The 27,162-nt window shown below is 44.3% G+C and overlaps 3 protein-coding genes across 3 annotated transcripts; all 3 read left to right on the forward strand.

Moving 5' to 3' along the window:
- Positions 1 to 11,861: 11,861 nt before the first annotated feature.
- Positions 11,862 to 12,434, forward strand: LOC113704934 (uncharacterized). Its single transcript, XM_027226800.1, has one exon. The coding sequence runs from the start codon at positions 11,862 to 11,864 to the stop codon at positions 12,432 to 12,434; it is 573 nt and encodes a 190-aa protein (XP_027082601.1).
- A 2,009-nt stretch (positions 12,435 to 14,443) lies between these two features.
- LOC140012819 (uncharacterized) lies at positions 14,444 to 15,397 on the forward strand. The gene has a single exon (XM_072061140.1). It carries the CDS (start codon positions 14,444 to 14,446, stop codon positions 15,395 to 15,397), a length of 954 nt encoding a protein of 317 aa, XP_071917241.1.
- A 30-nt stretch (positions 15,398 to 15,427) lies between these two features.
- Positions 15,428 to 15,823, forward strand: LOC140012820 (uncharacterized). The gene has a single exon (XM_072061141.1). The coding sequence runs from the start codon at positions 15,428 to 15,430 to the stop codon at positions 15,821 to 15,823; it is 396 nt and encodes a 131-aa protein (XP_071917242.1).
- Positions 15,824 to 27,162: the final 11,339 nt, after the last annotated feature.

Raw genomic sequence — 27,162 nt, forward strand, 5'->3', positions numbered from 1 at the left:
AGAGGTGTGCTCGGCCGAAAGAGAAGAAGAAACAGGGGAGAAGAAAGAAAAAAAGAGGAAATTAACAAGCCCGCCTTTTGTCGAAACCTGTGCAATAATAAAAACCTGCTCAACTAAAATTAATTTCTGTAGATAGTGGTAAGTAGGGTCGAATCCACAGGGATTGGGGGTAATTGTTTCTTTCCGAATTCACAGTGACAAGGGGGTGTTTTTATCTCAGGGGTGACAAGAGGAAATATTTTGTACTTATTGCATGCTAATTCTAGTCCATTCCCAGAAGTGAATGCGACTAAATTTCAATTTATTAGTTATGGTTGTTGTCATGACTATGATTTTGGTAAATATATATTTTACCATAACAAGAGAAAAAGTTACCACTTGAAGTGGGATAATAATGATAAGGACAAGAAAATAAAGGTCCTAAAGATAAATGTCCCGAAGTACATTTGACGAATCAAAAGTACAATGTCATCTTCACATGGCCAATTTCTTTAAACACCCTGAACGTGTATGATAATTGATTTAATTAGCTTTTCTTCTTGAAGAAGAATGGATGTTAAACATTTGGGATCAAAGAATTATGGTGATGATATTTGTCCCATAAGAATTATGGTGACAATAATATGTATCTCGCAGGGGCGGAGCCAGAAAAAATTCTTAGTGGGGCCAAAAGCAACACTAAAATTATTTACTTACTCCTTTTCTAGTTTTTTAAGCAAAAAAAAAAAATCACCAACAAGTACAAATGATGCATATATTCCATGAAAAACATGAAAAAGATAAATTTAAAATTATTAATGTAATAATAATTTTATTTCAAAAATAAACTAAACTATTTACAATTGCTCATTGTGAGTTTTTATATTTTGATAACTAATTCGATTGTGAAAGTAAGAATGACTCTCGGTTGTGAAGGAAAAATGGGAGACCAGTGGAGGGAAGGAAAATTGAGAAGTGGGAACAAAGAAAGTGAATGATATGATTGGATGAATTGATCAAGAAAAAGAGTAACTGGCTGCTTGGTTGTGGAAGGTAGTGGCTCTCGGTTGTGGAGGAAAAAAGGGGAACCAGAGGAGGGAAGAGAAATTGGGGAGTGGGGCCCAAAAAAAGTGAATGATATGATTGGTACTTGCTAGTTAAAATGAAAAGGCTTTTTTTAGCTTATTTCAAATAGAATTTATGCCCCACGTATCTTTTTAGAATTTTAGTTTATGAACTAACTTAAAAAATCACGTAATTCTTTTATATCCTTTCTAAAAAAACTCTGAGGACACACTTAAAATTATATTAAAATTACAAAAGTATTATAGGAATTTAAGGGGGGCAGTGGGGGCCCGTGCCCCCGGTGCCCCCACCTTAAATCTGCCCCTGGTGTCTCGCTAATAAATGCTACTATATACACTATTTTTCAACAAAAGAGACAAACACAATTAGTGGTAGTGCTTAAGTGATTGAAAGTTTTGGAAGAGACACTGCTATATTTCTCCCTCTAGGAGAAAAGTTTATCATAAATAAAGTACTACTTTTTACCATGTCTCAAAAGAATTATTGAATTTGAATATCCGTCGAAATGGATATCAAATTGAGACACTAAATGAGACAATAATAGAGATCATGTTTAGAAATCAAATGAGATAAAGGTTAATTATATTATAATAATCATTCGAGAGAGAAATGGTTATCGATATAGTTGTCTTCATTCTTATTTTGATTTATAATCATCAATTGCAGTAAACCAGAAGTTTACTGATCCCAATGAATACATGATTTGACGAAAGTGAAAATATTTGAGAGCCGACAAATATTTATACATACCCCCTTTATATTATATATGGCTCCAAAAGAAATTTAAAATTTATGTAGCGTATGAATCACTTTTTACGATTAAATATCGTAAAATATTTGATGGGTGATCTATTGAATGTTTTATTTATTCTGATGAGCTACGATTCCCGACATTAGGGGGAGGAAAAAATCAACCGAAATGAAATCATTTAAAAAAATTGGATTTTCTCGATTTTCATACAAAATAACGTGAACTGGAAGTTCAAGAGATTATTCATTTGCAGAAAGTTGCAAACCAATTATCAATTATACTTATCGACTCCAGAAGAGTCATTAAATCAACTATTCCTGCAGAAAATACTCTGGTTAAAATTGATGTCCCTAAAGGACATGCACAAGTACTACAAATAAATTTAAGGTCGGCCTACCTAAATAAGGTATCAATTGATTTCAAATATCTCCGGAGATTAATAAATGTCATGACAAAATTAACCTTCTGAAAAGGTCGCTCCTGAAGAGTAAGGTCGCTCCTGAAAAGCTAACTCTTGAAGAGTTTACTTGTGAAAAAAAAAAGAAATTATAGAAAATTTAATTGGAGCCTAATGAAATGTAACACTTGATATTATAGAAGTTGATGAGAATCATGAATCTAGATCGGTTAATGAATATCGGAATAGAAATGATTGTTCAAAGTGGAAAGATACGATTCAATCTGAATTGGATTTATTGGTTAAAAGAAAAGTTTTTGGACTTGTAGTCCAAACACTTGAAAGTGTAAAACCAGTAGAATATAAATGGGTATTTGTGAGAAAAAGAAATGAGAAAAATAAAATTGTGAAATATAAGGCAAGACTTGGACCCCAAGGATTTTCACAAAGGCCTAAATTTGATTATGATGAAACGTATTCACCTGTAGTGGATGCTATCATATTTAGATATCTTGTGAGTTTTGCAGTAAATGAAAAATTAGATATGCATCTAATGGACGTTGTTACTGCATATTTATATGAAAATCTTGAAAATGATATTTATATGAGAATTCCCGAAAGATTCAATATGACTAAAGCATGTAAATCAAATTTTAAAGATATTTATTCTGTTAAATTACAAAGGTCTCTCTGTAGGGTCAAATAATCTGGACGTATGTGATATAACCGCCTCAATGAATGTCTAACAAAAGAAGGTTATACTAATGATCCAATATGTCCATGTGTTTTTATCAAGAAAAAAATGGATCAAATTTTGTGATAATTGCTGTATATGTTGATGATTTAAATTTGATTGGAACTCCTGAAGAAATTCAAAATAGTGTTAAATATTTGAAGAAGGAATGTGAGATTAAAGATTTTGGAAAGACAAAATTCTGCCTTGGTTTACAAATTGAGCATTTGAAAAGTGAAATTTTTATCCACCAAACTACTTATACCCGGAAGGTATTAAAGCGGTTTTATTAAGTGCCCCAATAGTCGTCAGATCATTAAATCCTAATAAGAATCCTTTTAGACCATGAGAGGAAGATAGAAAGATACTTGGTTCCGAAGTACCATATCTCAGTGCTATTGGTGAAGCATATTGGAATGTGATGATTAAAAGATCTCAAATGATGTTTGCATCAGGGGGAGAAATTAATGCACAAGAATAGTGTACTCTTTTTCCTTCATTAGGGTTTTTGTCCCGATGGATTTTTCCTTAGTAAGGTTTTAACGAGGCATATTCTTTGTGTAATGGACATCCAAGGGAGAGTGTTATGAAACAACTAAAAATATGGATGTCCCTTTGTATTTCCAAGAGGATTAATTTTTTATTTATGGTTACATTATGTATAGAAGTTATAATCTATAAATCTACTCATGTAGTGGAGAAATCGTTTCATAAGTTTCTTCATATTTTTATATTAATGGGTGTTTAATAGGATTGATGTTTCTTTAATCTTGTAGTACCTATATATAGAGGTACATTGACACCCTTTGGAAGGACTTTTGGTATTGGTTGGAATATAAGAAAATCACTCTCCGTTCCTCTACTTCTTTCTCTAATATCTCTGTTCATATTATAGTAGTTTATTTTATTAGTTTTACAGCAACTCCATATTATTAGTTGATTTAATATAGTTGGTTTTTAATCAAATTGTGGGCTGATTTTTCTGTTTGGTTGGTTTTGCCCCTAATTCCGTTATATTTAACACTCAAAATTGAAGAAGTCCTTGAACTGAATTTTTTTTTTTTTTTTTGGTTCAAGGGCTTATATACGGAAATTTATAGTTGAGGGATTAAAACCGTACAAAATGAATAGTTTTGGGACCTGCCGAAAAAGTTTCCTCTATGTTGTGTGAGTCTCCCTTGGCGCTTATATTACGCAAATAATTTCCTGCTCCAAATTGGAGCAGTCCCACTCAGGTGGTCAATTGAGTGTACATTAATTGGCGCTGGACTGGACTGCAGGTATATATCTCCCGCTAAAGTCTAGACTACTGTCTTGATCACCCCCAAGTTCCGGGAACTAGAGGAGTCAAGTGGACCCGACTCGGAGGAAGGGAAATTTATTCAAAAAAGAAAAAAATGGAAAGAGACAGAGAAAGTGGGAATTGATCAAAATTCAGCGGAAATGGTTTTATAACTAGAGAGCACTAAATGCTAAAATCTATTGTATATATGGTCATTAGAACGTGTAAAAGATTTACACGGCACTACATATATTTCCAAAAGAAGGTTATAAACAAGTTAAGAATATATGGTATAACGGGCAGGGTTGATTAAGTTCATTTACACGTCTAATCCCAATTTCCAACTAATTTAATCTTAAACAAATAACAATTTAAGAAATTTATACTACACTTACTCCTAACTTTTCCTTGACTAGATAATATCACTATTTATATGTGGTTGTGCTCCTAACTTTTATTTCGTTGTTTAAATTCTAGTAATTGAATGTTGATGATTTATTGAAAATTCAAGGAGAATAGAATCATATAGTTCTTGCTAATCATATTAGTCACGTTATACCTATTGCTAATCATGTAATCTACAATCGAACTAAACATTAATAATAATAAAAAAAAAGTATGTAGTTTTTGTTGTTACTTTCTTTTCTCTTGGATATTAATTATAAAATTGGTCCCATGAAGTCCTGTCGCTCCGCCATTATAGAAGTCAACTGAAAATGCCTTCTACATTTTGTGGAATGGATAACAAAATTTCCAACGCCCTTTGCACGCTGAAGACTTGGTGCATACGGTTGTTAATTGACATCTCAGATGTCGTAGAATTATTAACGGAAACTTGCAGAATAGATCCACATCAAATTCATGAAGGTGAGAAAAAAAGTGATTAGGACGTCCAGAAATTCATGACTTAAGACTAGTACAAGATTAATTATTGTGTGTACAAGGGACTTCCGAAAGTATGGCCTCACCTTCAGGTAAACAATATGTACATATACAGTATTGGACTAAGAACAGTCTAAACTGTTCACGGCCAACAAGACACAAATTTGAAATGTACTCCAACAAAATAAATATATACGAACAAATCATTTACCTTGAATTATATTATATTGAAGAGGAAAGACAGCCCTCCCCGTATCATGATCTCATTCTCCATATACGAGAGCTGATACGGAGGAATTGGGAGTGTCAATTGCACCACATATGGAGGAAGGGAAATTAATGTGCTGACTGGTTAGCTAAACACAGCGTCCATGCATGGCTCAGCAGGTATTCAGATTATTGATGAAATCCCAGCATAGATGACAGAACTATTGATAGCTGATGTGTTAGGAGTTGCATTTTCTCACGGGATAATCTCAGAAACCTCCCTCAAGGTTTCTAACAATTTCACCTAGTACCTTTGAACTTTTCATTATTATACTTACCACTATTGGCCCTACAAAATGACCATAATAGCCTTAATATATTAATATTTTTTCATGCAATTAAACAATCCACTCCTAATCTTGTTCATATGAATGCATCACACAATAAGACATTTAATGGAACCAAAATAAAATTCACTTGTGGAATAACCAATTATGTCCTAAACACAATTATAACACATTAAAAATTAATTTTAGCTTTGTTTGGAGAATCTGGAGATGAATAGAAGAAGATGTAAATTGAGTTGAAAAAAGGATAGGGATAGTATTGGTACTCCAATATTTGAGAGACAGTATGTTGTATTGATGCGGTTATTGAAATTTTTTGAGTTTAGTATTGCAAATTTTTTTAATTTCGATTGAGGTTTTAGAATTTAGGGATTGATGGTGGTAATGGTCATGGTGATAATGATACTAATTTGAGATGTGGTAATATGAAAAGTTTAAATAGTAGATATGAGGGTTGAAAATAAGTTTGAAATTTTGTGCACGTTCCATAATTTTTAAATAATTTTATAAGAAGGTAAAATGAACTTCATAATTTCATGAGAGCATTTTGGGTTATTCATTCAAAAATTTGATCATTAAATAGTTTTTGTTACGAAAACGGTAAACTCGGGGGAGGTATATGCAATTTTTCAAACTTCAAGGGAACTAGGTAAAATTGTTGTAACCCCAAGGAGGTTTCTGAAATAATCCCTTTCCTCATTCTGATGTAATTTATGGGGTTATAATGACCCATTCCAATGTACGCAAACAAAATTACATCATATTCATATGGTATTACACTGTTTTGGCGGAGTTGTATTTCCTTGTTTTGTTGCAATTTAAGGGGTTATGGTCTTTTCCAATGCACCAAAAAAATTATATCATATTGAAACGGTAGTATACTATTAGGAATGGATTTCAATACAACTGTTTCTGTCCTATAAAATATCGGCATTGACAGTTTATTCTATGTCTTCTTATATTACTTTAATTTCTATATAATCTCAAACAACTAAAATCAATAACTTTTGAAGCCGTTGATCCTAACTGGACGTAACCAATTTACGTGAATCTGTTACTAAAATAGTAGGTGATATAGTATTTTTTTTTCATTTTAACGTAACTTATGAGTCAAATGTTGGTACATTAATTAATCACAATTTAGATTGAACGATTAATCAAATTACTAGATATTTGAATCTAGTCCTATTGGTACGAATGGATTTCGGTGCCTAAACAAGTCAAACATGAAAAGCATGTTATATATATAGTAAACTTTCAAACTCAACTTGATTCAATTAGTAGTAAAACTTGAAATTTATCTATAGATTTTTCAACCTACATGTACAAAGCTCAAGCTCAATTTGACAAAAGCTTGTTTGAGTTTGACATAATAAATATCAAGTCAAACTTGGATAAAATTTCAAACTCATTAAAGTAAACAAACAAGTTTAAATACTGGAGTGTCGAGGTTGATTAAGTTCATTTACATCTCTAATCCCAACTAATATAATCTTAACCAACTTTGGGATTTGTCCACACAATAATGCTGTCTATAAAATCCCCACATTTAAGACGTATATATGCTTCTTACATTGGCGTCTAATTTCCTAGATCCATCACCAATTTGGACTATTGATCATATAGCTAGGTTGATATGAAGAAACACTTTTATTTCTACCCTCTTGCAGTATTTGTTTTGCTGCACTATCTAATGATGACCAGTTGCACAGCCATGAAAAGATTAAGTTTAGGCACTGATCAATCTGCTCTGTTAGCCCTGAAAGCCCGTATCACTTCAGAACGGCATGAATTCCTGTCAAAAAAACTGGTCTTCTACAGCTGCTCCATCCTCTGTCTGTGACTGGATAGGCGTCCAGTGCAGCTCTCGACACCAAAGAGTGACTGCTTTAAATATTTCAAACATGGGACTCACCGGCACAATACCTCCGGATTTGGGAAACCTCTCCTTTCTTGTTTCTCTTGATTTGGGAAATAACTACTTCCACGGAAATCTGCCAGAAGAGTTCTCACACCTGCGCTGCCCGAGGTACTTCAGGTTAACATCTAACAACTTCAATGGAGAGATTGCAATGTGGTTTGGTCGCTTTCCAGAGCTCCAGTTCTTGTTTCTGGACAGCAATGGTTTTAGTGGTTTTATTCCTCCTTCAATCTCCAACTCGTCAAAACTGGAAACCATGGTTTTAGCAGAAAATTTCCTGGAAGGAAATATTCCAGAAAAGATAGGAAATCTTTCAGCCCTCAAATTGCTGTCTTTTTTTCGGAATTATTTAGCTGGTCAAATACCATTGAGCTTATGCAAGATTTCTCAACTTCAATCGCTAGACTTGTCATCCAACAGGTTTAGCGGGCACATACCTAAAGAAATTGGAAATCTGGAGAAGCTTACGTATTTATCCCTCATGACTAACAACTTCACAGGTAATGCTTTTGCTTTGCCTTTTTGCATACGAACAAGGCCAAACTGCAATTAATGGTCATTTTTCCCTGTTTGGCACTGGGATTCAACACTATTTACTGTTTTACCAGCATGGCTTGGATGGCCTTTTTTTTTTTTTTAAAAAAAAAATTACTATTGCAACACCTCTGCTTGTTTATTCCAGAAAATTAAAAGCATAATTACCAACACAAATTTCTGTTTGCTAGTCACATCTCGACCAAGTAAGACAGTTCTCAATATATCTCTGAAATGAATATGATTAGTGCTGTCTTTGCACAAAATTGTCAGGTGTAATTCTCCGAGAGATTGGCAAACTACATGATTTGAAGGTCCTCGTGTTGGGGCGTAACAACTTGACAGGTAATCTGGTCTATGAATAGCTTCACCACTACTTATGGTCTATTTACAATCATGCAACTAGCAAATATTTGGAGCAAGTTCTGGGTGAAATGATTTCATGTCATGTCTATTTGAATGCCCATAAACTTCATCAGATACTCCTACTTACTATGGAAAACATCCACCAAAAAAAAAAAAACTTAGAAGTTCTGAAGAGCTATATATTCCTTAGACGTAACTAAAGGTATCAATAATAACCTAATTATGTTGATCCGTCCAAACCCGTATACTAATAACCCGCCTATTAATTTTGAATAGATCTAAATAGATATCCAATTAAATTCATCTAATTGGTGGATAATGGGTTGACTCAACTCACTCATTTATACTCATTTAAAAATAATTATACATTTTAAATTAGCTTTTAATGAGTGTTAAGTAAATAAATTTTTTTTTTGTCAAACAACACGCAAAAAAAAAAAATAGGAAAAAAAAGAGTAGAATTTTAAGTGACTGATAAATGGGTAATTGGGTATACCCAAACCTATTTATTTAATGAGTATAAATTTGCTAGCCTACCTGCATTTGTGATTGGCAGGTACGATTCCACGAGAGATAGGCAATCTCCAAAACCTACAGGGGCTCAATCTGGAATTGAATCAAATCACGGGAAGCATTCCAAGAGAAATTGGGAATTTGACAATGCTTACTGAACTCTACTTCGCCAACAACTCCTTGACAGGTAGTAACCTTCTCTCTACCGAAAAACACTTTTCAAACTAAAGCCAACTTTGCGTCAAAAAAGGCGTTTTGCATCTGATACTTTTCTAACTAAAGCTTCAGATCTGTCTTTGAGACATCATGATGTCTAGCAAAAGCATCTACGGAATTGAGGTAAGGTCCGGCCACTAGTGTCGGTGATGGTTGTGGCGGCAGCCCAACCCTCTCCTGAGGGTGGGAAACATTCTGAGTCGTCGGTCTTTCGTTCGAAGACATTCTCTGAACTGTTCTCTTCTTCCCAACAACGGGACTCAATCACAGCGACGCTGACGACCCACCGTGGGGAGCCTGCGGTCTCCTTCTCTTCCTCTGCCATTGAAATTGTAGCGCTACCTTTTCGGTTTGCACTAGTAGGCAAGTTTTCCCGGTCGAGACCTCGCATAGAGGATATCAAGAAATTCTTTTGCTCACTGGATTTGAAGGACTCCTTTTCCGTGGGTTTGTTGGATGCGCGGCACATTCTGATCAAGCTGCACAATGAATCAGATTTTCTGCGAGTTTGGACGCGTAATGTGTGGTATGTATTTGGGAAACCCATGAGGGTGTTCAAATGATCCTCTACCTTCCATGTTGATAGGGAATCCTCATTGCTACCTGTCTGGTTCAGTCTTCCAAAGCTCCCAGTGCACTTATTTGATAAGCAATGTCTGTTCCAGATAGTGTCTTGTCTGGGGCGACCACTGTTCATTGATTCGGCAACTGCAGCGATAACCAGACCCAGTGTGGCTCGGGTCTGTGTCGAGGTTGATCTCCTGAAGGAGCTGCCTCCACGAGTCTGGATTCAGATAGGAGAGGGGCATGGTTTTTGGCAGCCACTCGATCCAGAAAGCATGCCAAAATACTGTGATCACTGCTATCGCCAAGGTCATAACCATACAGAGTGCCACATCAAGCATCTAGAATTGCGTCCGAAATTTATTCATGGAGAAGAGAAGAAGGTGTCACGCAAGGAGTCTACGTTGGCCGCTGGATCTGCGAAGGAGGTTTCAGATCTGGTAGGAGGTCGTGGAGATGCCGAAAAATTGGAATTTATCGTTGCTGGGACAAGGGGAAGCTCGGTAATGGTGTCGACAGATGTGGGATGAGGACCTGATGTCGCTGATGTGCATGGGAAGGTTGAAAGATCTGCTACCGTTGTTATGCATGAGTGATAGGTTACAATTTTATCATTTATTTTATTATTAATTTCCCCTATTACCTGATTCGATGTGGATTAATTGTTAGATTCTACTCACTTTTGGTATTTTGTACTTATTTCAGGAAGTAGAACGAAAATATGATAACAGGTGCCAATTTAACAGAAAAGGAGTCCAGATGATAGAGCTTGTCCCAGGGCATTTTTGAAAAAAGAAGACGTTGTGCCCATTTTGGTAAATTGCGGAAGAGGGCAGCGGACGAAGGGACTTGGAAAAAAAGAAGCCGCCGCACAGTAGCATAAAAGACTACTACACAAGCAGAGGCCCCGTCCTGGGCCTATACGCCTGGCAGCCCAGGGAGGCCTGAGCTGGGCCTAGACCCCGGGCCCATGGAACCGTCCCGCGGCCCTCTGCTGCTAGGGCTCCGAGGGGCTCCAGAGAACAATCCCGTATAGGTCGGGATTGATCCCCCTCAATGCGGGATTGAGACTATTCTAGGCAAGCCCCGAAACGTACGGAGGTCGGACTCCCTCAACAGGTATAAATCATAACGCACACCGACTGCGCAAGGTACGCTCTCACTATTCGACAATTACTCCCGTCCGTTTACTTCCCGTGAATCTCACTCACCGGAAAACTAACTTCACCGTCGGAGTGCCCTCTGGGACGACCTCGGGGCTCCCCTATTAGTTCACTCTCTTGTTCGCTTTGCAGGCTAGGGACACGCTCTTCTCATCAGCACGCCGAGCTCATCAGGTCAGCTCGGTCCGGAGAAGTTCAGTGCTTTTTCAGTTGGCGTCGTCTGTGGGAAAGAAGGTACGAGTAGTTGTATTGATGGCGAGAACGCGTTCAAAGCGAACCGTAGAGAACACCGATCCCGGAGCTGGCGAGGGGTCCCGGCGAATGGAGACCGAGGCGACCCGGGACGCCGGGGGCTCAGCCCTTTCTGGGGAACGGAGACAGCAGATCTTTCAGTTCGTGACGGAGAACCTTCCCATGCTGGAAGACATAATTCGGCAAGCGAAGAAGGGGGTTGAAGCCGGTGGCGTGCAGACCTCTAAGGCGAAGGGGAAAGAGAGGGAATCACCTCCAGTTCCCTCAGAGGATGAGTTACGGGACCAGCCCCCCAGGAGGAAACGGCCACGGACTCCCCCTCGGTCGCGGGCCTCGGTGGTCGTGGACAGCGAGAGGTATTCTCGCGACCGGTCCGCGGGGGGCCGACCAAGGAATCCCTCATCCTGGAAACTTGCGCGGAACGAGTCTGAGCGTTCCCCCGCCCGATCTATCAAGAGCCGGCCGCGGGACCCCCCCAGTGGAAGCCTGTCCGGGACGAACTTGAGCAGATCCTGCGGTCACAATTGTACGAGAACAACTACACAGCCTCGCCCTTTACCCGAGGGATAGAGGACCACCCGTTACCTCGGAGATTCAAGATCCCGAACATCGAACTGTACGACGGCTCGACCGACCCGAAAGACCACCTTTCGGTCTTCCTGACGTACATGCGTCTGCAAACCGCTGCGGATGAGGTCCGCTGCAAAACCTTCCCCATGTTCCTGAAGGGAAAGGCCCGGCTCTGGTTCCAGGGTCTGGCACCGGGGTCCATCCGGAGTTTCCCCGAACTGGCCAAACAGTTCGCCGCCCAGTTCGTCTCCTCGAAGACTTACTCGAAAAACGTGACCCATCTGATGGCAATCATGCAGAAGCCGGACGAGTCCCTGAGAAATTTCATGACCCGCTTCAACACGGAGAGCTTGCAGATCAGGGACAAGGATGAAAAGGTGGTCATGGCCGTCTTCATGAACAGGCTCAGGGTGGAAGAGCTCTTCTACAAGCTCGCCGAGAAGCCTCCCGGAGACCTGGAAGAGCTCTTGACCAGGGTGCACGCGGCCGCCAATGCGGAGGAGGCTGCTCACCTGAAGAGAGAGTCAGATCGGGAGATCGGAGATCGGAGAGGACGGGAAACCCCCCCGAGAACAAGGACGGCCCGGCCAAGAAGAATGTTTTCGACCGGTTCTCAAAGGATAAAGCTCCCGATCAACCGCCGCTTCCGGAAAAAGGCTACACCCCCCTAACTTGGCCCAGAGCCCAGATTCTGACCGTTATGGAGGCGGAGGGCCTAGTAGAACGGCCACCTAAGATGGGGACACCCCGGAACAAGAGGAACCAGGACCGGTACTGTGCCTTCCACCGTGATGTTGGGCATGATACGGAGGGGTGCTGGGCCCTGCGAAAGGAGATCGAAGATCTGATCCAGCGTGGTTTCTTGGGGCGATTCGTGCGGCAAGGTCGACCAGGCCAGGAGCCAGAACGCACCTACCGCGGAGACAGGGGCGAGGGCCAGCGTCGTGACCGCCCTGAGCGGCGTGACGTTCCTCGGGGTCGCTCCCCCAACCAGGACACCCAGAACTTGGCAGGGGTAATAAACACCATCGCTGGGGGCCCCACGGGGGGGGACAGCCATGCCGCTGGGAAGAACAGGCGACCTCCCCCCGAGGGGGATGATTCCCTGAAGCGCTTGCGCATGAATGAGGAGATCACCTTCGGACCAAGGGATGCGATTCCCCTGGCGTCTGGAAATCACGAGACCATCGTGATAGACGTCGTGACTAATAATTATCGGGTGAAGATACGTCGACCAGGGGAGAGCGGTGGACATCATGTTTTACCGAGTGTTCAAGGAGTTCGGCTTAGAGGACGGACAGCTAACCCCGGTTCGGACACCCCTGGTGAGTTTCACCGGACCGCCCATTACTCCGGAGGGGATGATCACCCTGATGGTCACAATAGGGCAGGCACCCAAATGCCGGACCATCCCCGTCAACTTCGTGGTGGTCAATCAACAATCCCCATACAACGTGTTCTTGGGACGACCCGCCTTGAATGCCCTCCGAGCTATCCCCTCGTCTCTCCATCTCAGCGTCAAATTCCCCACCCCGGGAGGAATAGTTGAGGTGCACGGAGATCCCGAGGTGGCCAGAGCTTGCTACTTGGCCGTGCTCCGGGGACATGAGAAGGTGGTCGCCCAGACGACCAGCCTGGAGCCCTACATCCCGGGGGAGGAGACCCGACAGTTGGGCACCCAGGACGAGATCGAGGAATTCCACTTGAGGGAGGACAGGCCTGACCTCCGTATCGGGGCATCGTTGCCTTCCGAGGAGAAGGAGGGCCTGAAGGCCCTGTTAAAGGAATACTCCCGGATCTTCGCATGGACGGTTGAGGACATGCCCGGGATTTCAACTGATCTGGCCATCCACTACCTCAACGTGGATCCTCGCTTCAAGCCAGTAAAGCAGAAGAAGAGGAGTTTCGCCCCGGAGAGAAATGAGGTGATCAGAAAGGAGGTCGGCAAGCTGCTAGAATCCAAGATCATCTTGGAGGTATATTACCTGACCTGGTTAGCCAATCCCGTCCTGGTGAAGGAGGACCAGTTTTGGAGGATGTGTGTGGATTTCACAGATCTCAATAAGGCCTGCCCAAAGGACTGTTTCCCCTTGCCAAGGATCGACAGGTTAGTAGACTCTACTGTGGGTTTTGACATTTTGTGTTTCTTGGACGCTTTCAAGCGATACCACCAGATAGAGATGGCCGAGAAAGATCGGGAGAAGACTCCCTTCATCACCGAGAAAGGAATTTACTACTACCGGACCATGCCGTTTGGGCTAAAGAACGCTGGAGCTACCTACCAACGTCTGGTCAACAAATTGTTCCAGAATCAGATCGGCAAGAGTATGGAGGTCTACGTGGATGATATGATCGTCAAGAGCCGAACTGACCGGCAGCTCGTTCCCAACCTGAGAGAAATCCTGAACATTCTATGGAAAAATCGGATGCGGCTGAACCCGAAGAAATGTACCTTCGGGGTTACGTCGGGAAAGTTCCTGGGCTTCTTGATCTCCCGAGAGGGGATCCGGGCCAACCCGGATAAGCTCCAGGCCATCATGGACATGGCCCCCCGAGGAGCGTCAAGGAGGTCCAACGGCTCACGGGAAGGATGGCCGCCCTGAATAAATTCCTCTCGCCCTCCGCAGTAAGGGGGCTACCCTTCTTTCGAATCTTGAAAGCACCAAAGGACTTTCAATGGATGGAGGAATGCCAGAAAGCCTTCACCGACCTAAAAGCATACTTGGCTGAGCTGCCTGCTCTGACTGCCCCGGAGCAGGGAGAAACCCTGTTCCTATACTTGTCTGCTTGCAACGAGACCGTTAGCGCGGTTTTGGTGCGAGAGGATAGGAGGGTTCAAAGGCCAATATACTACGTTAGCCGTGCCTTACAAGGGCCGAACACATGGTACACGCCGGCGAAAAAATTGGTCCTCGCCCTGGTGCACGCCGCCCGGAAGCTCCGACCTTATTTCCAGACCCACAGCATTACCGTCCTGACGGATCAACCCTTACGACAGATACTCACAAAACCTGAGGTATCGGGCAGAATGACCAAATGGGCCGTCGAACTTGTCGAGCACGACATCGGCTATCAGTCTCGCACCGCTATCAAAGCTCAGGCCCTGGCAGACTTCCTCGCCGAGGGAGCCAGTCTGTCCGTGTCCGAGCCGAACTCTATGCCCGAGGAGGCGCTGCCGGAAGAGCCGTGGGTACTATTTGTAGACGGGGCCTCAAGTAAGGAGGGGAGCGGAGCCGGCCTGCTGCTCACCTCGCCCACCGGGGAGGAGTTGACCTACGCCCTCAGGTTTGACTTCCCGGCATCCAACAATGAGGCTGAGTACGAGACCCTATTGACAGGATTGCGGATAGCCCACCAGATGGGTATAACCGCGATCAGGGTCCAGAGTGACTCTCAGCTAGTAGTCTACCAGGTCCGCGGGGAGTACGAGGCCAATGAGGATGTCATGAAAAAATATTTGGCTAAGGTGCATGAGGCGATAAAACTGTTCGACATTTTTGAGATTGAGCGGGTGCCGAGGTCACAGAACAAGCGGGCGGACGCCCTGTCGAAACTGGAGTCCTCCTCGTTTGCCCACTTGAGCAAGAAAGTCTTGGTGGAGGTGGTTAAGCAAAAGAGCATTGGCCAGGTCTAGGTCCTGGCTATAGACAGCCCGGCTACTTGGATGAATCCCATCGTGGATTTCCTCAGCTCGGGTGCCCTTCCAGTGAATAAAACCGAGGCTCGCCGACTCCGACTCAGAACTGCTAAGTACGCCTATGCCGGGGGGACCCTTTACAGGAGGTCGTATTTGTCTTCCTGGCTAAAGTGCGTAACTCTTGAGGAGGGCGACTATGTTCTCCGAGAAGTTCACGAAGGCTTGTGCGGAGCACATGTGGGGTCCCGAATGTTGGCCAAGAAATACCTGCTCCTAGGCTACTACTGGCCCTCGTTGTTTCGGGATGCCGCAGCTCTTGTTCAGAAATGCCGAACTTGCCAGGTGCAGCCCCGCTACGCCACCAACCCACTCGGGAGATGGTCCCCATCTACAGTCCTTGGCCCTTTGCCCAGTGGGGAATAGATCTCTTGGGTCCCTTCCCCTGAGCTCCTGGAAGGTACGAACACCTCGTGGTGGCCATCGACTATTTCACAAAGTGAATGGAGGCCGAACCCCTGACCACTATCTCCGGAAGGGCAATTCAGAAGTTCTTCTGGAAGAACATAGTCTGCCGCTTCGGAATCCCGCATGTCTTGATATCCGACAACGGGCGACAGTTCGCTGAAAATCACTTCAGGAGCTCGGGATTAGCCAACATTTCACCTCGGTCGGACATCCCCAGGCCAACGGTCAGGTGGAGAACGTTAATCGAACCATTCTGCAAGGGCTGAAGACTAGGTTGGAAATAGTCCAGTCTAACTGGCTAGATGAACTCCCTAGCGTCCTCTGGGCTTACCGCACTACGCCGAGGACAGCCACTCATGAGACCCCGCTATCATAACGTGAAGGTGAGGAATACGCAGTACCAGCCAGGAGACCTCGTCCTAAGAAAGAACTCAGTCAGCCGAACTCATAACTCCAACAAGCTTGATCCGAACTGGGAGGGGCCGTACAAGATCCTAAAGACAAGCCGGGTTGGGTACTGTAAGCTTGCAAAATTAGACGGAATAGAGGTACCCCGCACTTGGCACTTCTCGAATTTGCGGTTGTTCGTAGGATAGGTTGGTCCAGGGTATCTTACTGTATTCTCTGGAATCTTCATACCAGTTCATCAATAAATAAATGTTAGGTTTTCAAGTTTTAAATCCATTCTCATTATCAATGCCGTTTTACTTTTCACTTCTACACTAGCACACTCAGATAATGCTAAGTGTCCTAGTGGGGGGCCCTGAGGGGTGATGAATGGTAACGGATGGAATGCCTTTCAAGTCTGAGAGATCGACGCTCGACCCAGGAGGTCGGCATGATCATTTTTAAAATTTTGACGCTCGACCCAGGAGGTCGGCGGCTAGGGGCCAAATTAACGGTCGGAGTGCTTTTCAAGTCTGAGAGATCGACGCTCGACCCAGGAGGTCGGCATGATTATCTTTAAAATTTTGACGCTCGACCCAGGAGGTCGGCGGCTAGGGGACAAATTAAAATAAGGAACCAACGGAATGCCTTTAAAGTTTGAGAATTGATGCTCGATCCAGGAGGTCGGCAGGGCTTAAAGCTTTAAAGTCTGATGCTCGGCCCAATAGGTCGGCAAAACTGTCTTTAGAATTCTGCCGCTCGACCTAGGAGGTCGGCGCAGCTTAAAAAACCTTAGGGCCCGATGCTCGACCCAAGAGGCCGGCACGCTGCTCCAGTAAATCAGGTTTGATGTTCGACCCTGGAGGTCGGCGTAACTTGAAGCCTGGAGGTTTGGTGTTCGGCCAAGGAGGTCGGTGCATCGCTTCGGTTAATAGAATTCGGTTACTAAGTCAGCCTGATAGTTTGACGGTTTGGCGTTCCTGACAACTTAGCTGTTGGCTTAAAAGTGTGGTGGATGCTCGACCCAAGAGGCCGACACCCCGTCTTGGCGGATCAGTTCGGTGTTCTACCCAGGTGGTCGGCAGGCCACTTCGATTATTCAGGTTCGCCGTAAGCAAAAATTGAAAGTCAAAATTAGGTGATTTTCATTGAATGTTATTTCATGTGTACATTCAGAAACTATCTATTACAAAGCCTATTGAGCTATAAAAGGAAAGGAAAACCTAGCTATACATTCTTCTTGCTGGTGACCTGTTTGAGGTGGGAGTTGACGGTACACCTTAAGCATGTTGAGAGGCGTATGGTGAAGGCTATTCCAAAAGATATCCGAGGAGATCATGAACTGCGGGGCAGGGCCACATCCTTATAAGAAGATGGAAAGGGTTTCTGGAGTAGCCGCTACCCTAAGCCACTAGCTCCTTCCCGGAAGCCCTGCCGGGAGTCTCGTCCTCCTCCAGGGGGATCTCTGCCAGCTCGACCCCCACATCGCTCCTGCCCACCAGGTCCTTCAGGGCATGCCCCTTGCAGTACCCATCGAAGAGCCAGTCCAGCTTCCTCTCAGCTGCAGGGTTGTAGTCCTTGAAATCAGCCAAGTTGAAGTCGGGCGGGTTGAGGCCCTTCACCTGGTCCAGGTCATGCGTGAAGCTGATCTGAAGGATGGGCTGGTTGAGGAGGGCCACGTTCTCGGCAAACTGTTCGGAGGAGATGAACTCCCGAACAGCCTTCTTACGCTCCCGGCTGACGGTGCCGGAGAGCTCAATGGCGTGGTCCTCCCTCAGCTTCGCCACGCCCTTCTTCTCTTGGTCCAGCTCGGACCGGGAGGAGGCGAGCTGGACTCGGGCTTCCTCCAACTCCTCCGTCTTGCCCAACTTGGCCTTAAGGGAGTCCACCCCCTTAAGGGCCTGGGCAAGGTTCTGCTCGGCCTCCCGATTATTCTTTTGTAATTTCTCCAAGTCGGGAGACAGTTCGAAGAAACGGGTCACCAGGGCAGCACCGACGACATTGGCCTGAGGAAGGAAAAGTAAAAGTTAGCACATCACCAACTCCATCAAGGGAAAGAACAGGGACCCAAGGGGCCAAAGCGGGAGAGGGCTTACTTGGGCCTAGGCGGTGTAGTACATGTTCTGGAGTTCGGACGGGTTGGCCAGCTCCATCCACCTCCTGTCGCGTGGAAGGACTGAACCCGTAACTAACTCGCGTGCCACTTCGGGGAACTGGGGTCGGTCATTGATGGAGAGCTCCCAGGATGGGTAGAAGTGACGGGGGTCGTGCATGGTGGGGGTCTGCCCCGGTTTCGTGGGGGCCACATGGCGGAAGTGTCACAAACTTGGGGGAGCGCTCTCCCGGGCGTGCTCCTCTGCGGAGCCAACCCCCAGGTGAGCAGGGCCCCCCGACGTCAACAGGAGAGGGCGCTGTGCTGGGACTGGCGTCGGCTTCTTTCCGGGTTGGGAAGGCTCGTCTTCTCGGCCCCTCTTCTGTCCTGTCGCCTTCTTTTTGCTGGCGACCTGCTTGGAGGGGGACTGAGATTGGGAGGCCTCCTTCTGGGGAGCCGAGCTGCCCCCAGGAGTCGGAGAGGCTTCGGAGGCTTTCTTCGCCGCCTCTGGCTGCGTGGTGGGGGCGACCTGCTCGGGTGACGAGCCCAGTAGCCTGGAAAGCTTCCGTACTACAGCAAACACCACTAGGTCAGTAAAAACAGGTTAGTAGAAAGGAAAAATAAAGCAACAGACTACGAGGGCACAAAAGCGGCATTACAGGTGTCGTAGTCGGTGGGGGAGGGCTCCACTCCTTCGGGGGACCCGGACAAAGTCCCCATCAGTCCGGCCGCAGATATCTGCTCGGTGGAGAACTTGCCCACATAGAGCTTCACCTTGGAGCTCACCAGCTGGCTAAGGATTTCGGGATCCAGGTCCTCCGGGTAGGGTCGGACTCGACCTCCCCGACCTTCCACACATCAGAGGGAAAATGTGTGAATTTAACAAAGAAGAAATTCCCCTTCCAGTTCTTGACGGAAGAGGAGATCCCGTAGAACAGGTCCTGGGTGCCCTTCCCACTTCGAACTTTGCCAACAGTTCGGCGGGAGAAGTAGTACCACCCAAGAAGGAAAAGCTTGAGGGTGTAAGAGGCTCGGAAAAGAGAAAGAGAATAGGGGATGGAGCAGATTTGGCAATAGATCAGGAACGCAGTGATGATCCTGATCGAGTTGGGGTGGACTTGAGTGATTCTGAGCCCCCAATAGCACAGAATCTCGGCTAGGGCCGAAGGGATGGGGAGTCGGAGCCCCGCGACCAGCTGCTCCCTATAGATGGCTACGAAACCAGGGGGAGGTCGGCAAACTCGATCGTCGGGCCCGGCAGCCCTCGGCTCGAAGGCCGGAGGAATGGAAAAGGACCTAACCAGCTCAGCCACTACCCCGGGTGGGAGGGTGACCTCTTGCTGGTCAGGTTGACCGTAGTTGATTTCGGGATCATTCCCCTGCTCAGCAGCAGGGGTCCCCTCTGAGGAATCCCTATCCTCACCTATCCCACCCTGGGCTCCGTCAGGGGAGTCATGTGGGGATTTCGGGGAAGGAATGGAGGTGGCCTGCTGATCGATGAAAGCATCAAGCTCGGCCGCCTTCTCCAAGATGCGGGCGGAAAGAGAATGGTTAGATAAAGAACTCATGACGTCAATGGGCTCGAACAGGTCAGGAATGAGGAAGTTGGGATTAGAAGCAGAGGAAGAAGAGAGAGGGAGAGGAGAAGATGAAGATGGAGATGAAGATGAAGACGAGGAGGAAATGAGGATTCTGGGGGCTCTACGATGGGCCGGAATTTGGGATGCGGTGGAGGTAACGCCGGAACGATCCGACATAAAATGCAGAAGGTGGCAAAGGAGGAAAAGAAAATGCGAAGGAGGGGAAAAAAGAACTTACTGATGATCGGAGTGGAAAGGGATGGAGGAACCGCTGGAATCTGGGTACTGATGGCCGGAAGTCTTGCCGCAAGAACCTTTGGAAGTAGAAAAAATACGTGAAGAAAGGAAAATGGCAAATAGAGTTTGAGAAAGTCTGAAAATCCCTATTTATAGGGTGCGAAATGGGGGAAACGGTTGCTTGAATTTGAACCGCCCCATGTGAACGCATTTAAGAGCGGTACGGAGACCGAAGAGACGCGACAACTGAAAGGACGCGGACGCAGGTTCCCAATGACAGCACTGTACCGGAGGTGACCGCGGCAGAGCGGGGCGACGCTGGGCTCCCACGTGGCAAGGATATAGATTAGGTCTGTCCGGAAGCCCTACCTAATCTAGGGGGCTAGTGCAGAGGCCCCGTTCTGAGCCTATACGCGTGGCAACCCAGGGAGGCCCGAATTGGGTCTAGACCCCGGGCCCATGGAACCGTCCCGCGGCCCTCTGCTGCTAGGGCTCCGAGGGGCTCCAGAGAACAATCCTGTATAGGTCGGGATTGATCCCCCTCAATGCGGGATTGAGACTATTCTGGGCAGGCCCCGAAACGTACGGAGGTCGGACTCCCTCAGCAGGTATAAATCATAACGCACTCCGACTGCGAAAGGTACGTTTACTATTCGACAATTACTCCCGTCCGTTTACTTCCCGTGAATCTCACTCACCTGAAAACTAACTTGACCGTCGGAGTGCCCTCGGGGACGATCTCGGGGCTCCCCTATTAGTTCACTCTCTTGTTCGCTTTGCAGGCTAGGGACACGCTCTTCTCATCAGCACGCCAAGCTCATCAGGTCAGTTCGGTCCGGGGAAGTTCAGTGCTTCTTGAACATACGAAAAAGAAATGGCCGAGGAAGATAATAGTTTTTTAGCTTAGCTTTGGATTTCTTTTGGCCTTTGGAGGCTTTTGATTAGGACCTCTCCTGCGCATGTCAGGAGATTGGAGCATATCTCTTTGACTTTTCCTTCTTGTTTAGTTTGAGTGGCCTTGCTTTACGTGTGGTTGGAACAATTGAGAGATTTAAACATTCTATGCAACTTTCGTCTCCTTTGATCGTTTGAAGCAAATTGCAATTTCCCCAACGCAGACAATGGCCGCAATTATTCTTTCACTTTCCTATGGATTTTGATCATCAAATATGAACTAATTTCCTCATTCTAGTCAAGGAACAACGGATGCTTTGGGTCACCTAAAAATTGTGAGATCTATTTAATTTAATCTTTTTCTTTTATTTATTGATATTCGCATATTCCTTGATTGCTATGTTTATGGTTATTTAATTAATTGATTGTTTTGGATCCGAATAATTAATTAATTTGGTATTCTATTGTCAATTAGGGCATTTAAATCCGTAATTATTTAATTGCTTTGAAATAGTGACAACTGGCACGATTAGGTTTATGTCAGGGCGATACGCGGTCTAATCTGAAATAACCCTGGTAGTGCGTTATTTGATTAGAATAGGACTCCTCTAATACGTAAGGTAATTGAGAAATTTAATCTTACGGGCGTACCTAGGATTATTTCTTAATTAGAGCAGTGATTAACGGGCGTACCTTAATCACCGACACGGTAAGGAGAGGTTGACTGTCATCGCTTGTTTGGTAGTTATAACCTATTTGTTAATAAATAATTGAAATTGCCTTTGTTTCGATGATCAATTAGATGAACCATTGCTGAAGTTATTTCTTGACTAGATCATTAATTATCACTCATTTGATTTTAGTAAATTGTTAATTAATTTTTAGTAGTTTCTTAGATTTTATTTGGATTTCTTTAACTGTTATTTTTTACACAAAAACACCCCCTTATTACTGTAATTTGAAAAGAGACATTAATCCCCAGTCCCTGTGCATTCGACCATGCTCACCACTATCTGCAAAAATTAACTTTAGTTGAGCAGGTTTTATTGTTGCACAGGCTGACAACCTGTCAATGAGCAAGATGCGCGCCCTACTGCCACTGGTGCGCTTCAGCAGGTTGCGCAATCTGCTGAAGCTTCTGACCCTGTGCAGGTTGAGACAAATGTTCAGCTCTCATCTTTGGAGTCTGATATTCATGACGCGGTAGGAAAGATTGGTTCTGTAAAGGGGAAAATGGATCAGCCCGCTCATCTACTGGCGTTAGAGGTGGGTGTGTCGTTTTCACCATCCTTTGTCATTTTTTTTTTATTCCAAATACCAAATATGAGTAAATATCAGCAATTAACATAATATTTGTCAGGGATAGAAGGGAAAATTAATAATAAAAATACTAACAAATTATACCCTATCAATTCCCCCCACACCTGAATCATGCTTGCCCTCAAGCATGGGAGCAGCAATTGAACACCAAAATTTTGACAATGGCTATCGCTCTAACTACCGTATTGCCAAGATACCCAGAAAAACATATATCACGCATCACAGTTAAGATCTAAGAAAGACCACTCCGGTTAGCTTCCCAACTACCAACTCCTCCAATTTAAAGCAAACTAATCTAAGAAAAAGGAATGGTTGCTCACATTTATCAGCAAATGGTCCAACTATTAACCAAAATCTCGACATTAAGATCACAAACCGGCAAGCTGACTTATTCACATACTAACACAATCTTTATTTTATTTTTTTCCTTTTTTTTTTTGAGTAACAAAAGACTTAGTCTATAGCCCTTAGAGCCTTTTGACGCGAACTCCAACATTTGACAGATGGAGGAGCCCGGTTACTCAGCTCTAATTGCTACGGGACCACGCACTCATAGTAACTACTACCTTTTGACGCGAGAATCGACACTTTAGGTGAAGATCCCCGGTTACTCAGTAGTAACAACTAGTGGAGTACAGTCACCTCTTATTTATGATAACATACCACAATAACTAGAAAATATCACAAAAATAACAGCAGCCAGCCTCAAATTTTCAAACATGGAGAACTAAAATTAATAATTGGACCAATTCATATGAAAAATGCCAACAATCATTCCCTATGCCTAGAAAAGTTAACCAAAAATTAGAAAAGTCAAGCCATTACTGATATTCACCAGAGAGATGTTCTTGAACTCAACCACATCAACTTGATACCTTTTTATTAATAAACTTGGCAATAACAGAATTAGAGACAACAATCCAGCATCAAAACTTGGTATTCAAATGAAACTGATCACTAGAAAGAAAAAGAAAAGAAAAGAAATGAAAAATAGGGAAAAACTAACTAAAAATAAAGGAAAAGCCCCTAGAAACTAAAAACAAAAATACTAGCACCACAACGATCCCCCCCACACCTAATTCACACATTGCCCTCAATGTGATAATGTAAAAGCAGAAGGAAGGAGAGGGGCAACGGTACTTCCCTGAAATCATCAAAATAGGGACGGGGTCACAGCGGCGATTGAGGTGGAAATTGAGGTGCAAGACCCGTATGGTACATAAACACTCCAACAATGATGTGGGTCGAGGGGTCCTAGACAATTCAATAACAACTACAGCCACCAATAAGGACAATAAGCAAGTCAATATCCACCAATGTGGCTCACTTAACAATCCGACCAACAATAGAAACTGGTGTCCCAGAAAATGTATTAAACCAGTAAAGCAGAAGTCGCACCTAAGGGTAAGGAAACAATCAAGTGAGTAAACAATATTATCCCGCAACCGGACAATTAAATGCAAAATGCGTCCACCCAAGTACTCGACAAATGTCCCACCGGTCAATTTCTCCCAACAATAGCAAATTGTTCCCAACAAGTCAATGAAAATCAACCAATGGCAATAACCAAACAAGGGACACAGGTGCCGCGAGAGTCAATAGACAAACCCAACAGTTATCCTACTAAATGGCACAACAGAAATTCCAAGCAAAGTAGCACTTCGTCACAGCCCAAAATATTCCAACATATCACGTCAATGGACTCAATACAGAAATCAGCAAAATAGGACTCAAGTGATACCAAAAATGACCCCAACAAAGTAGTGAATTCAACCAATTCGAGCAAGTGAAACTCAACAAATGTCACCAATTGGACAGTCAATTACCCACGTCAAACGCTCAAAAGTAGCACTTGAGCCACGGAACTAGCAATTCCAGCAGTAACCAAAAAGAAATTGAGAATTAATAATTTTAAGCAACACTGCAACCAGTACCACTGGTGCTCAGACAGGAAAGTATTAAATCCACGGCAGCAACTCAACCACGAGAACTTAAACTTTAAAATAAGCAAGTAGCTTCAAATAGCCGCAACAACGATAGGCAAAAGATCTCAACCAGTACCACTGGTGAGTCGCAGGGAAAAATTAATCAACCAGCCAACAATGCAATGAATACCAGAAAATTTCCCCACTATGGCAGCAATTCAACCCAATTCTGTCCAAATTGACCCTAGCAATTGCCCCCTTGAAACGGAGGAGAGCAGACATGAACTACGGCTGCGGAGGGAATGGTGGGCGGAAACCCACATGATGGAGATCAGAGGGTAGGGTGGAGGCAAGGAAATGGGATTCCAAAGAGGTCAACAAACAGCCAACAAAGCAAATGACAACTAAATACAGCTTCCAATCACAGACAAGTGCAGAAATGGCCGATGAACACACCCCCAAGAATTAATTAAACAGGTAGTCAGAGTAAAAACATCCCCCAAATATCACCGGTCGAGCACAAAATTTCACAAATAGACCACAATGAACCACAGATATATTACAGCACCCAAATAGCACAAAATCTCTGTCCTCAGCTAGCAAATTAAAAGAAATCTGGCCTCAACTAAGAAATTAAAATCTGGCATCAGCTAATAAAAGCAAGTAATCTGGCCTCAACTAATTAATGACAGAAAATTAAATAAGAAGTCACCGGAGTGTTTGACAGGCCGTGGGTGAAATGGAGAGCAGGGTAGGACCTAGTACGCGCGTGTGTCGCACGCACTCTGGCAAGCACGTGGAGGCTGAGTTGCTGCTCTACCACTCTTGTTGCGTGAGGAGGCTCGGCTGGAGGCGCGAACTGCTGGGCTTGGTCTCCTGAGGAGCTGGATCTGCTCACGGTGGAGTCGCACAGGAAGCTGCTGATGGCTGCTGGTCCGTGCAGCGCGCAGCGTGCTGTGCGCCTGGCCGCTGGGCGCGCAGGAGGCGAGCTGCTGGCACGGGGAGTGCGAGCTGCGCTCGCGCGAGGCTGGGCGCTGGGGTGCAGGCGACGGGCTGGAGGGGGTTGAGCTGAGCTGGAGGACAGAGTGGTGGCTTGCAGGCTGGTAGAGGTGGGCAGCCGCGCGAGGAGAGAGAGAGATGGGGTGTTGGCGGCGCGCGACTGGGGACGCACTGAAGCAGGCGGCGGCGTGTGAAGAGTGGCGACCCGGTGGACTGCAGCAGCGGCGGCTGAGGTTGACTGCACGGCGGTGGTCGTGGGCTGTGGGAGGAAGCGCAGGTGGGGATGGCGCAACGGGCTCGCAGGGGAGAGGGCTGCGCGCGAGGGCTGCAGCGTGCGGCTGATGAAGGAATAGAAGGAAAAGGGGAAACAGGGGAGCGGTGGAGAAGAAGAAGAAAAAGAAAGAAAGAAAGAAAGAAAAAGAAAAGAAAGAAAGAGAAAGAAATTTTTTTTTTTTTGTTTTTTTTTTTGGGAATTTTTATTTTTATTTTTTAATTGAATTGAGATTGGAAAATTCGATTTTTGAATACCAAAACTGAAAATGAAGAAAGAAATTACTTTTATTTAAAGAAAGAGAAAAAAAAAATTTTTTATTTTTTGAAAGTGAAAAATTATTTCCTTTGTTTTTGGGTCATCAAACATGGCGTGGGCACGCCACGATTAGAGAGCATCCACTGACTTCGAGAGTTACCTTACGCACTTTAACGCGTGCCCTCCTCGCGTGGGCACGCCAAGATTACCTATCCTGATCAGAGTTAGAAAACATCAAGAGTGACTAGTACCCACGTGAGAAACGACATAATTAAATAATTAAGCACTAAAACAATAAAATTAACAATTGGGTTGCCTCCCAAAAAGCGCCTTTCTTTAATGTCTTTGGCTAGACATTATCATGTTTTGCTCATGGAGGATAAAATCTTGTGGCTCGCTTCAATGCTTCATCTTCAATGTGATCCTGGTAGCCCTCATAGATGGAGTAATCTTTGAACACACGAGCTACGGTCTTCCATGGACTAGTTAATGGCTCCATATAATCAAGCATTGATCGCAATTCTTCATCCACTCCTCCATCAAGAGCATTCAACGGTTCAAGATATTTGACCATAGCTACTCTTAACTCATTCCTGCCATGAGACTCAAGAACTTCCGGTATAACAAAATCAATCTCATTAACAGAAATCATAGAGTCAGAGTTAAGAAAATGCGGGTTAGGGAATGGAGATGGTGTCACCACATTTGATGATTCTTCACTGGATTCTTTCACTTGAATGGGTTGCGGTTGGGGTTCCATTTCTTCCTTCTCGGCTTCTTTTTCAACTGCATCTGTACATCTCTCTTCTTGAAAATCTTGCAGCTCCTCATCACTAGTCAGGCAAATTGCACTCTCATTTTCAACAATGGTTTTCGAGGGCAATTCTTCAAATTGAGAAGCCAGTCGATTTATTCTGGATGTCAATAGACACATTTGATCTTCCAGATTACTCATTGCCTCCTTCATCATCTCATTTCTCCTTTGTGTCTCCTGTTGGAATTGATATGTATTAGTAGCTAATGATTCAACTATTTCTTCAAGAGACATACCTGACATAGATGATGATTCTTGAGACTCATACTGCTGAAAATTCATTGGCCCTGTTGTATAATTATAACTGGAGTTATCCCACCATCCTTGATCATACCCGTTTGGATTAGGGTTATACCACGTTTGAGACCATGGTGAAAAATATCTATAATTATTGAGTGGGACACTCAGATTATCTTGATATTCGGGGCACATACCGGCTGAATGATCCCTGGCATAACAAATTTTATAGGTTGCAGCAGCCATTCTTTCTCTAATAGAGTTTAGTGCCGCTGCATATTCA

Source organism: Coffea arabica, chromosome 8e, assembly GCF_036785885.1.
Source record: "Coffea arabica cultivar ET-39 chromosome 8e, Coffea Arabica ET-39 HiFi, whole genome shotgun sequence".
In the NCBI taxonomy this organism is placed as follows: domain Eukaryota; kingdom Viridiplantae; phylum Streptophyta; class Magnoliopsida; order Gentianales; family Rubiaceae; genus Coffea; species Coffea arabica.

Excerpts from the sequence above, each read along its gene's own strand:
- LOC113704934 (XM_027226800.1), top strand. The coding sequence starts at position 11,862 with ATGCGTCTGCAAACCGCTGCGGATGAGGTCCGCTGCAAAACCTTCCCC.
- LOC140012819 (XM_072061140.1), top strand. The coding sequence starts at position 14,444 with ATGGAGGAATGCCAGAAAGCCTTCACCGACCTAAAAGCATACTTGGCT.
- LOC140012820 (XM_072061141.1), top strand. The coding sequence starts at position 15,428 with ATGAATCCCATCGTGGATTTCCTCAGCTCGGGTGCCCTTCCAGTGAAT.